The 12983-nt window shown below is 39.9% G+C and overlaps 1 protein-coding gene across 1 annotated transcript in view; it reads left to right on the forward strand.

The window, feature by feature from the left end:
* LAMA3 (laminin subunit alpha 3) overlaps positions 1-12983 on the forward strand; it is a 318911-nt gene that overhangs the window by 283664 nt on the left and 22264 nt on the right. Inside the window, exons 54-63 of the mRNA XM_036743735.1 lie at positions 3037-3153; positions 3239-3418; positions 4289-4431; positions 7041-7211; positions 8335-8486; positions 8629-8791; positions 9468-9601; positions 10189-10333; positions 11075-11194; positions 11864-11997. Coding sequence (XP_036599630.1) covers positions 3037-3153; positions 3239-3418; positions 4289-4431; positions 7041-7211; positions 8335-8486; positions 8629-8791; positions 9468-9601; positions 10189-10333; positions 11075-11194; positions 11864-11997 — 1459 coding nt within the window. The remainder of the gene's footprint in view (positions 1-3036; positions 3154-3238; positions 3419-4288; positions 4432-7040; positions 7212-8334; positions 8487-8628; positions 8792-9467; positions 9602-10188; positions 10334-11074; positions 11195-11863; positions 11998-12983) is intronic.

The raw sequence follows: 12983 nt of genomic DNA on the forward strand, positions 1-12983 counted from the left end.
CCAGCCAAACTGGCCTTCTATCTGTTCTTCACACTGGACGTGCCATCTCTGTGGCTTTTCATTCTCCATCCAGCTGTGCTCAGGATTCCCTCTCTTCCTTCCTTCCCTTGATATAGAATCCCTCTCTTCTTTTAAAACACATCTCAGGAATCAGCTTCTGCATGAAGCCTTTCCTGATCCCTCTGACTGTTAGTGCCCCTCCTCCCAAAGTACCGAAAGTATATTTAACTTCTGTGTGAATATTTGTATTTATCCTCTTTTATATTTATGCCATATATTTGTATATGGGGTCAGCAAGCGGCACAGTGGATACAGCGCCAGGCCTGGAGTCAGGAAGACTCTTCCTGAGTTCAAATCTGGCCTCAGACACTTACTTGCTGTGTGACCCTGGGAAAGTGACTTAACCCTGCTTGTCTCAGTTTCTTCATCTGTACAATGAGCCGGAGAAGGAAGGGGCAAACCACTCCAGTATCTTGGCCAAATGGGGTCAAGAGTAGTAGGGATATGACTGAACAACAAAAATACTGATATAGATCTTTGTTGTCTCCTGCATTAGAATGTAAGCCCATTCAGAGCAGTAGCTACTTCATTCTTTATCCTTGTATCTGCAGCCCTTAGCACAATTCCTGGCACACGGTAGTTGCCCAATAATTACTTGTTGATTGAATGGCTCATTTCATCATCTGCCAGATGGGCTTAGAGTAGAGTTGCTCCATCTACCTCACAGATAGTAGCCTGTATTCTCCCGTGGTGTTGCGAGAAACATGTAAAGGGTTATATCAATGTCAACTATTAGTATTAATGATGACAATAATTCTGTTATTATTATTACCCACTGAGTTGTCAGAGGAGCAAATGAGATGATGCGTATAAAAAGATTTTTTCACCCTGTGCGTGATGAAATAAACTACATACATCCCTTATATGTAAGCTATTTTTAAGAGCCACAGAATTGCTTTAAAATTTTTTGAATGCACAGAAACTTAAACTATTTATTCTCTGTGCCCAGAAACACCATCCTGTTGGGCACACAGAGTTTTTTCAAACATCTATTTTACCTATGGAGACTAGACCTTCATGTTACTCACGATTTTTATTTTTAAAAGTAAAATCCCTCCAGAAGAAACAGAGATGCTAGGAAAAGAGAAGGCCCCCACCCTCCGGTCTCTCCTGGAATCTGAGGGTCCCAGAGAATGGAGTGTGAAAACCACAGCCCTTGGTTTTTCCCCTAAACTCACACAGCTATGCCACAGTCATTCTGAACTTCTAGTTCCTCTTCCTACTTTTCAAGCTCTTTTAGGAGGTATCAAGTTTTTTTTTTTTCCTTGCCCTGTGATTTTCAAGAATTAAATTTCAATATTAGCTGTCTGTGACATCTCACTTTACTTTACATGTCCTGAGTCCCAGAAGCAGGGGTCAGGTCTTAATTTAATGTTTTGGAAATAGAGATTAGTACAACTTTTAAAATGCAATTAAAACCAGTGACTTTTTTTTTTTAAATCGTGACCGCAATGATAACTTGCAGCCTTCTCCTGTGTTTTCCCTGTCACCAGGTGGCAGTGTTTTGACTCCGGTGCTCTTGGTACTTGTTTCTCCTCCCTGGATTGTTCTGAATGTCTTTGTATTTGTGGTGGGGCTGGGGTGGGGCTGGGGGGTGGGGGGTGGAAGGAGAGGGATAGGAATAGGAGAAGGGAGGGGCATCAGGAGAAACAAAAAGAAACCCACACACATTAGTGAAAACTTCAATATTTGAATGATATAAGAAATCCCCTGAGACTAGGGACTCTCATTCTTTGTCTTTGTAACTTCGGTACCCAACACCATGGGTGGAACACACAAGGTAGAACTTTAATAAATGCTTGTTGATTCATAATATTTTGGTTTAATATTTGTTTGAGCAAGACCCCCCTTTTCTGTCCTCTGGCATCCTTTCTCCAGCCGCTAGTCAGTCAGTCAGCAAACATTTATTAAGTTCTTACTATGTGCCAGGCACTGTGATAAGGACTGGAGATTAAAACAAAAGAAAAGGGGCAAAAACCAGTGCCTGACCTTCAGAAGCTCACAATCCAATGGGGGACATAGCATGCAAATAACTATGTAAAAAAAGGCTATATACAGGAATAATTAAGAGAGGGAAGGCACTGGAATTAAGAGGGATTGGGATTCCTGCAGATGGTGGGATTTTTAAAAGAACCCAGCAGGTGAGGAGAAGGAGGAAGAGGAGGAGGAGGGAGAGCATTCCCGGCATGAAGGACAGCAGCCACTCCAGGCAGATGGGAAAATGACGTCCTACCCGTAGCTTTTCTGCCTGTCCCTTTTGCATGTGCTTATTTCTACAGCATCTGCGGCTCTAGTCATCAGTCTTTGGAGCTACATAGATAGATAGATAGATAGACAGACAGACAGACTGACCTCAGCCAAGACTTTCTAAGATCATAATAGCTACAATTTATTTAACATTTTAAGGTTCGTGGTGCAGTTTACAAATATTACCTCATTTGATCCTCACAACAACCCTAGGAAGTGGAGGCTACTATTACTCCCATTTTATGGGTAAGGAAACTAAGGCACAGAGAGATTAAATGATTTTCCCAAGGTCACGCAGCTAGTAAGTGTCTGAGACCAGATTTGAACCCAGTTCTTCCTAACTGCAGGTCCGGTGCTTCTTTGCTGTTTTTCTGTCTCTCTCCCCTCTCTCCTTGTCCCATATGTATATATACATTTTTCATATATGTGTACATGTGTGCATTTTCATAATGTATGTGTATACATTTTCACATGTGTGTGTATACATGGATTTTCATATGTGTGTATATCTACATTTTCCTATGTGTATTTGTGTATACACATGCGTATATACATATATGAATGACACTACATAAATGCTGGCTAAGATGATCGCTGAGAGTCAGGTCCAGCCTGTGCTGTATTAACTTGCAGGCATCAGATACTATCTGAATATGAGGAATTAAATGCCACAAAGCCAGTTTTCCATACCTTTGGGTTTTGTTTCGTTTGGTTTGGTTTTGGTTTTAGATATCACTCCAGCTCTGGACAGCCTGCGGGACACTTTGGACATTGTCACAACAAAGAAAGGCTTGATACAAACAGACCTCACTGCCATCCAAGATGATCTTCGTAGAATCAATAGAGGTAACTGGCTCAATGTCTCTTTTTCTCTCACTTGTTCTGGTGAACGCTTCAAATGCTCACTCTGCCCTTTCTTTGCCTGCCTTAGATGACATTGATAGAATGACCAACAATGCAAAGAGTTTGATCAGAAGTGCAAGTGACATCACAAACAGTGTGCTGGATGGTCTGAACCCAATTCAGACAGATGTAGAAAGAATTAAGGACACCTATGGAAGCGCACGGAGCGAAGACTTTAATGAGGCTCTGAGTGATGCAAACAATTCAGGTAGCGGACATTCTCCTGTGGCTAGAGTGAATCATCCCATCTCCTGGTGGTGTTATGGACCTTGGTGTCATTTGAAGTTTTCTGATTGAAAAAACTGAAGTATCAGAGTGGCAGAATCTGCAAGCACCTATATTCAGAACCAATTTTATGAATTAAACTCCTCCTACAGAGGGAGGATTACATGTTGGTATGGTTAAATAAGGCAATGGTTCTGAAAGTATGGTCCACAGATACCCAGGCTCCCCAAGACCCTTCAAGGAGTTCCATGAGGTCAAAACTAAAGATATGAAGATGTTTTCATTTCTAACATGGTAACGTCAATAATGTAACCCACTTAAACAAGGGTTCTATGGGTGCCTCAATAATTTTAGGAGTATGAAGAGGTTCTTTGTTTGAGAAGCACTTAAATGAGTGAACCTAATCCTGAATGGGAGCCGGAATGGGCATTTTCCTTTGTTTAATACATGCTTGCTGATTTTCCCCTTTATAAAGTGAGGAAGTATTCTTTGCTCTTCCAATTAGTGTCTCATTTTTCATTTCCTGAATCTCTCTTCCTCAAAACACAGAAATGATGCATTAATTATGGACATGATAATAGAACAGAAATACAAACACAAAAAGTTTATTTTTGTCCTACAGTGGTCAAGAGAGGCTTAACATATAGATTAATATGAAAGTGAAAAATCCATTATAGACACATAGAATATGTGTGACCTAGTGAGCTGCACTGAAGCTAATTCACCCTGTCTGACCATTTTTTCCCAAGTAACCAACATTAGTAATAAGGGCTTCTATATTTAACCTTCTAATAGCTCCCAGAGTAAAGAGGGTAAAACCTTTTTTTTCTCTCTTCTCTAATTGCATCAACAGTGAAGAAATTAACCAGCAAGATACCTGATCTCTTAAGCAAGATTGAAAGCATCAACCAACAGATCTTGCCACTGGGCAACATCTCTGACAATGTGGATCGAATAAGAGAGCTCATTCAGCAAGCCAGAGATGCTGCAAATAAGGTATTCCTTCCACTATGACAACGGTTGACAAAGGTTGATGTTCTCTTTTTATTAGAAAGGTCATTCAAATCCACATTTGTCTGAAATGGAAGTGTCCCTGGGAGATGGTTTTGAAATTAATGCTGAAACAATATCCCCTATTACTGACTGTTGTTTTTTTTTTTTTTTTTGCTCAATGCCTGGCATACAGTAGGCACTTAATAGTTGATTGCTGATTGATCGTTGTTTGTTGGATTCCCTGACCTTCCCATGAGCTCTCCTCATAAAACTGTGCTATGCCATAAATTAATACAAGTTAAAATTACTTTTGTTCTGAGAATTTCTTAGCCCATTCTAAGATAGTTAAAGAGTCGACTACAAAACCAGGGATGGACATCATAGATGTAAAAGCAGCATATTTAATTGTGGGAGCTTCCCACAGTCCAGTAGTAATTCCTCGTGAGCTTCCCTGAACCACAGGTATCATTCTTAAAGGAAAAGCAAAAGTACATTTAGTATAGGAAACTTAGAGGAAAGCAAGAGAATTGGAGATGACGGAGTTTGGGAACAACTTTCCAGGCTTTCCATAATCTGATCCTATTCTATACCCTGTGTGCACACTGGGCTCTGAGAAACTATACTCTTCACTCCCCAATATATACCCTGTAGCTTTTCCAGTGCTGCCCACTGATTAGAGTGCCCATCTGTATTGGGAATCAAGATGGGCTTTTAGCACTTATTCAACCAAGTGCCCTTGAAGAGTTTGGCCTTGGTTTCCTTGATTAAATTAGGCGTCTTTGATGACCTTCTTGCCTCAAGGGAAAGCCTAGTTTTCATGGGTTTGAGTGACATGTTTGTGACATCAGAGGCTTTTAGACCACGGAGGTTTAAGTCGCATTTTTGTGATGATTTAGGTCACATGAGTCCTAAGGGGAGTTGCTAAGACCAGAGCCAATAGTAAGAGCTTAAGTTCTGGTTGCTCAGATGACTTTTGATGATGGCTAAAGAGTGCATAAAAAGGAAAGACAGAGCTATTTGCCTAGGGCTCTCACTCTTGGTGGTGCACTGCTATGGAGACTCTGTTAAGAGACCTCCAGCTTGTAAACCCAGATGTTGGGACTTTGTTCAACTCTGGTAACTATGCCTTGAGATTTGAATCAGGCAAGGTCCATCTGTTGATGTTTGTAATTAGTTTATATTTGCTCTGAAGTTCAGGGTGCTGGCTTTTCCCCCTGAACTAAGTGAATATTTGTATGCTGGGTTAAAATAAGATTGTTAACCCCTTAATGTTGCTTTCCTCAGTAAAGCAGATCAAAAGAATCTGGGCTTGCAGCATTCTGTGAGCTGGTTGTTGTTGGTTTTACACAGCCACAGTAGCTGCTAACCCAATTGTTACAACACCATCTCCCTCCATCTGGTGAGCTCCTATTCATCCTTCAAGCCTACCTCAAACCCTTTCATGAAACCTTGCTCGATTATCCCGTCAGTAATAAACTTGGCCACCTTTTCCCCCATTTAACAATTGATATAAGTCCTTTGCTCATGTACCTAACACTTATTACTTTGTGATATAGGTGTTTGTGTACTAAATGCACTAATACAAAAAGAGAGCCAGTCTCAGACCCTGGGTTCAGGCCCTTAACCTCACATATGATAGTCATATGAACCTGGGCATGTTACTTAGTGTAGCCAACTCTATCATTATAATTCCATAGAAGGTTCTGACCTGCATTTGGTGACAGAGTTTCTCCACTCAGGGAATATACTATACCAATGAAATCGTGCGTCTTTTCCCCAGTAGATCCTATAGTCCGTGGGAGCAGGACCTGATTGTATGTTATCTAAGCTTGTTCAATTTACTCAAGAGTCTAGCACACTGCTTGCTACAGGCATAAAAGGTCCTTATTCATTATTTGTTGAGTTGGGCTGAATAAATTTACAATTCATGCAAATATTGATTTATTCTCCAAGGCTTTTATTGTCCTCCCGATGGTGTTATCTCTGGGCAGTTAAAGAATGCCTGTTTTGTTCAGTTCACTATACTGAGAAACTCTGATGTACCCATGTTCAGTGACTGGTCATCTCCAATAAACAATGAAGTCTAATCCTGCAGTTTAGTGTATTAATCAGAGGACTGTTCTTAACCATAGCTTTAGGAAACTTCCCGTATAGATGACAGAAGGGCATGACTGCTTCATTGCCAGGTCCTGGAAAACTTCATGATTTAACAATCTAGGAGGCTTCAAATATACTGTTCTCTTTTCTGTAACAACTGTATTCTTCGGTGAACAATAGTTGATTTTTCTAATGGGCATCTAGGAAGACTCATCTTCTTGAGTTCGTATCTGATCTCAGACACTTAGTAGCTGTGTGACCCCAGGCAAGTCAGTTAACCCTGTTTGCCTCAGTGCTTCATCTATAAAATGAGCTGGAAAAGTGAATGGTAAACACTCTAGTTTCTTTGCCAAGAAAACCCCAAATAGGGTGAAAAAGAGTCAGATATAGCTGAAAATGACTGAACGAGAACAAAACAACAAATTGATTCTCTGAGTGAAAAAGAATGAATAATTCTACCTGCTCACTTTCTTCCCCTTAGAATATTTAATACATTTGCATTCCACTCTCCCCAGGTTGCTGTTCCAATGAGGTTCAATGGCAAGTCTGGTGTTGAGGTTCGACTGCCAAATGACCTTGAAGATTTGAAAGGGTATACATCTCTGTCTTTGTTTCTTCAAAGACCTGAATCCAGAGACGATGGTGGGGATGAAGACATGTTTGTGATGTACTTGGGCAATAAAGATGTAGGTATTTCTTTGACACTTTTTTTTTTAGAACATAGACTATGTTTTTTAGCTGTCTGCTATACCACAAGCATTTAAATTTCATTGACTCTATGGTAAAAATTATTGCCACAACATTAACAACCCCTCATCATGGCCCTCTTGACTTATCCTGTAGGTTAACTCTGAGACCCAAAAGGGTGAGCACTCCTACGGCTAGCAAAGTAATCTCTTCGATCCTGGCTCTCTAGACCCCTATTATTAGATTAGGATCTTCTATAAATCTAACAGCCTTTCCTCCTAAGTCTCTGAATCAGTCTCTACTACCTCACCTTCTGCCACACCCCTTTATCTATGGTTCACCAGGTTTCCCAGCCAGGTTGGGAACCCATTCTGTAGCAACCCTATTCTTTTCAAGGACTGTTCTACCAACACTCCCACTATATATTTAGAGACTTCACTATCATTGTCTTCCATCAATCCTGTCCCCCCAAGGAAATGAAGAGTAGCTCCTCTTTACAAATGGTTTGAGGTCTCTGGCCCTAAAATATCCAACAGTCTTTACATTTGGAAACACCAGGATAAAGAGAAAACCTCTCTCCTCTTTTGCTGATAATGGATATTAATAACTTTTCTAGCTATAAAAAAATTGTCTTTTTACTTTTTATCCAGTGTTTAAGACCTTATATCACTAAAATTTACATAAATCCCTTTTTAGAGTTTATTTTCATTTTTAGCATTGATTTTCATCCTTCTGTTCCTTGACTTTGTTTGACATGAAATGGATATCTTGTGAAATACCTAGTTTAGAACGTCATGTTTGGTAAAGAATTATTTGAAGTAGTAGAATGTTTTTGGCTACTAAACCATAAGTGGATGTCATTGGAGGACATCCACTTTCAGGTTCTCAAAATCAACATCTTTTTCTCCTTTCTACCTTATCATATTTTGGCTTTTCTAGAATATGTGCCTAGTATTATATCCTGCCCTTCTCAGGCCTCATTAATCTTCAAATGAATAATTTGTTTTACATAAGATTTTTTTTTGTCGCATAAGATTTATGTTTGTAATGAGCTTCCTTGGCCCCAGGAGTGAGGAAACGTCAGTGTTGGAAATTCACTCAAGCACTTTTTAATGTCTCTAGGCCTCGAAGGACTATATAGGAATGGCAGTAAGAGATGGCAAACTTGTTTGTGTCTATAACTTGGGAGACCAGGAAGCTGAAACCCAGATGGACTCAATTTTGACTAAGAGTGTAACTCAAGAGGCAATTATGGATCGAGTGAAATTCCAAAGGTACAAACCTACACTCCTACTGTTCTTCCTTGTACTAAGACACATGCGGTCAATTTTTTCTGCTACACCTGCTGCTTGTTCCTATTCTGAGTGCCAGGGAAGAGTCTTGACTTTTTTTCCTTATAACTTCTTTACTGTTTAGGATCTTCCAGTTTGCAAAGCTCAGCTACTTTAAAGAAGCCACATCCCATAAGCCAAAACCTCCTGATTTCTATGACATGGATAGTGGGAGTGGCGATATTCTTCTCAATTTGGACCCTGAAAATGTTGTCTTTTATGTCGGAGGCTACCCACCCAATTTCAAGGTGAATGCATGTGGAATTCCCAGTTAAGGAAGCTGTTTGTCTGAGTTTCTATAAAGGCTCTTTTTATAATGAGCTAATTTTCCCCATAATATCTTCATTTTGATTGTTGTGTTATAGTTATGTCATGCATAGTGGATAAAGGGCTGGCCTAGAAGCCAAGAAGATCTGAGTTTGAGCACTCTAACACATGCTGGCTGTGTGACCCTGAGCCGCTCAGGCCTCTCTCTCAGTTGCTCTCTGATATCATTAGCTGTAGAGAAAGTGGTGTCCTGCATTGGTAGAACATGTTTCCTCACCAGGAAGTCCTTGACACCAGCAAAGTCCCAGGTTGAGTCCCTAGGTTGACTGTTGTTAAGCCCTGTGACAGTTAAAGCGCTGGACCTGGAGTCAGAAAGATCTGAGTTGAAATCCAGCCTCATATATTCCCTAGCTGTGGGACTCTGGGCAGGTCACTTCCCCTCTGCCTGCCTTAGCTTCCTCATCTCTAGAATGGGGATGATAACAATAGCACCCACCTCCTGCAACTGTTGTGAGGAGCAAATGAGGGAAAGGGCTTTGCGAGCTTTGACACGCTATGTAGATACTAGCTGTGTAGCCACATCCCTTTCATAGCTTATCATCCAAGTACCATCCACCAGTGGGTTTCATCGGGGGATTGGTGTTTGTTTTGTTGCAGCTTCCTCGTGAACTAAAATACCCTCCCTACAAAGGCTGCATTGAATTAGATGACCTCAATGAAAATGTTTTAAGCCTGTACAACTTCAAAAAGACTTTCAATCTCAATACCACAGAAGTGGAGCCCTGTAGAAGGTAAATGAAGTGTGGGAATGACAAGAGGCCCTGTGGGTCATGGGATTTTTTAGGCCAGTACTGTGGCCTCCTTGTGCCTCCATCACAAAGAAGGGATGTCATCTAGGAGATGCTGTTTATTTTAATTGCCCTTTTGGGCTTCTTTCCTTCGCTGCTGAAGGGATATAGAGAATTCTACTACGTGACTGAGTGTTGATCTATTCTGTTTGTGTCCCCAGGTTAATCATCTCACAGCTCTGTACCTGGATCTTTGGTTGCTAGTCCACTCCTCCCCCACAGATCTCATTTTGACAATTCATAATAATGAATTGTGTGTGTGTGTGTGTGTGTGTTGTGTTTACACGCTGTGTGTATGGCATATTGCACTGTTTGGTTAGCATCTCTTTTCCATAGAATCTATCCAGAGGGAATAAACAGATGGATCCTAAGAATCTGTGTTTCCTCCATAACAAGATGGCATTTGCAGTACAGATGTCCTGCTCTGTTCCTCAAACAGACAGACATCCACATGTCCTGTTAATGTGGCCATTGTGTTCCTGTAAACTTGCTGCCCTGTCTTCTGACTAGTAGTTATTTTATATTGACAGGAAAAAGGAGGAGTCCGACAAAAATTATTTTGAAGGCACAGGCTACGCACGGGTTCCAACCCAACCCAGCACTCCTTTTCCAAACTTTCTACAGACAATTCAGACCACTGTAGACGAGGGCTTATTGTTCTTTGCAGAACACCAGGTAAGGCAAAATCTGGTTTTAACACTGCTAAATTAATTGATTACAAATGATTGATTCACATGTGCCCCATCTTTGAAACATAGTGGGTATGCAACCCTGGGCAATTCACTTCACTTGTCAGTGCCCCTAGACAATTATCCAAGACTATATGTGGCCGAGCAAATGCTGGTCTATATTGGTGGAGTTACCTTTTAGGGAGATCTCAACAGCAATGAAAGAAAAAAAAAAAACAAGTACAGTCCCAAACTCCCTAACTCCAAATTCAGTGACTTTGGGAAATTTGTCGTCCTTAATAACTGGAGGATTCATTTCCATTTATACTTACAATATTCAGTGAGCTGATTGAATAAAGTGGAATTAGAAATGGAAATGAAATCTGGATACTTTTCACCCGTGAAGCTTGCCAGAAGAGGAGGGCACAGGATATTAGGCAGAACCTCAGATGGAGCATCAGTCAACCAATAAGCATTGATTAAGTGCCTGCTGTGCGTCAGTACTGCGTTGGGAGGGCAAATACAACAAATGAAGCAGTTCCTACTGGCAAGGAGTTTACATTTTAATGGGAGAGATAAAATACATACATATAGATATAGATATATAGGTGTACAGAATAAATATAAAAAGAGTAAATATAAGGTAGTAAAATACAAGCTAATTTAAAAGTCTTAAAGAGCTTTTTGCTTTCTATTTTCACACAAAACAGAAAGGCTATTATATATAAAATTGTTTCCATGTTTGTAGGATTTCTTCATATCTCTAAGTATGGAAAAGGGATCTCCTGTGTTGCGATACAAACTAAATTCAAATCCTCCGGAGGAAAAAAGAAATCGAGTCATCATAAATGATGGAACAGATCAGATGGTAAATCATTTTTAACTCTTAAAAATAACAATTCTCATTCCTTTTATCAGTTCAGCATCAATTCAGTAAAGACACCTGAACCACAGAAGCCTGATGAATGATTTTTCAAAGGGTCCCATCCTATGTGATGATAGTTTAATTGTCAGGAACATGTTCATTTCGTTAATTGAAGATCAAGCAGTGGAATATATGTTACTAGAGCCATTTTAAATATTTTAGCACCAGGCCTTTTTTCCCCACAGACAATGCTGTTGAGTGTGTTTAACATTCTATGAACAAACATGGCTGAAGAGCCACATGGATTGCTGAATTAGGGGGGCTTGGGTGGTCTGTTGGAAACAAGGATGCCTTTGTATAGAGTGGTAGTAGTTAGGTGGTGTAGTAGTGCAGCAGGCCTGGAGTCAGTAAGACTCATCTTCTGAGTTCAGATCTGGCCTCAGGCACTTGTTGACTGTGTGACCCTGGGCAAGTTATTTAATCCTGTTTGCCTCAGTTTCCTCATCTGTAAAATGAGCTGGAGATGGAAATGGCAAACCACTCTAGTATCTTTGCCAAGAAAACCCCAAAAGGGGTTACAAAGAGTCAGACATGACTGAAAAGTGACTGAATAACAAAAATAATTATATATATTTCTCTAACCATTTGATTCACATCTCATGCTCATTTCAGATTACAATCAGGATGGGGAAAATGCAAAAGCTTCTACGAGTAACTGTGAATCAATCAATCATTGAAGGTCGAGGTGAAATTTTCAATTTTGACACCTATTATCTTGGAGGAATTCCACTCTCACTCCGGGAAAAGTAAGTCAATACGGTAGGAAAAAAAGAAAATTATTTTCTGTGATCTTTATTTGTTTAATTAATGTCTATACATCTATTGCATTTCTTTCCCCCAAAAAAGAACATAAAAGAAATTGTCCACCAGCTCGAATTGGGCAACTAGTCTGAATGGAAAAACCCAACAAGCAGAGAAAATACTGAAATAGATAATAAGGATAATAATCGCTCCCATTTACCTACCACTTTCTAAACATTTAAAAAGTATTCTACATGCATGATCTCATTTGTTAATTATGAGATTAACTGTAGAAAGAAAGCAGGTCAGGCGAAAGTCTCTCCTTGTGAGCCATCCAATGACTAGGGTACTTTCCATGCTGTTGAAGTATAGATTCTTTGGGTAATACTCAAAGCCGATTGGCATTATTTTTCCAGTTTATAAACTCTATGGAAGATTACCAGGCATTGCTCCTATGTGTTTCATTTAGGCATTTGGCAGAGGCAACTTCTCCTCTGAGGTCTTCCAAATTTTTATGGCATTTTATGAAAAAGGAATTCTTTGTGTTAATAGGACAAGTTTTAAGCCATCAGGATACCTCTAAGAAACCCAGAATGAGAAAACTTAAAAATATTATTTCAAGTAGAGCTGTATAATGTTTATATGTTATTCTTCTATTAGGTGCAAATTCTAAGTTCCCCATAATCTTGACTTTTATTCAATTAAATAGACTAATTTAAGGTTACTTGCTCTTTATAGTGTGCCAGAGAGCAGAAAGTAGAAGATAAAGCAACAAAGAGTCCGTGTGTTGAGCGATACAAAAATGAACTGGATTAGCACAAGTACTATAAAGAGGGATGAGACTTCAAGACAGCAGTGTCTGCTAGCAAACAGCTTTAGAATAGCAGTATCTAACATGTCCGTTGACCTGAGTAAAGATTTTCTTGGCTTACTTAACTAATTTGCAGACAACCTAAAGCCAAGAGTAGTGACTAGTCCAATGGATGACTGT

Source organism: Trichosurus vulpecula, chromosome 1 (assembly GCF_011100635.1).
Source record: "Trichosurus vulpecula isolate mTriVul1 chromosome 1, mTriVul1.pri, whole genome shotgun sequence".
In the NCBI taxonomy this organism is placed as follows: Eukaryota; Metazoa; Chordata; class Mammalia; order Diprotodontia; family Phalangeridae; genus Trichosurus; species Trichosurus vulpecula.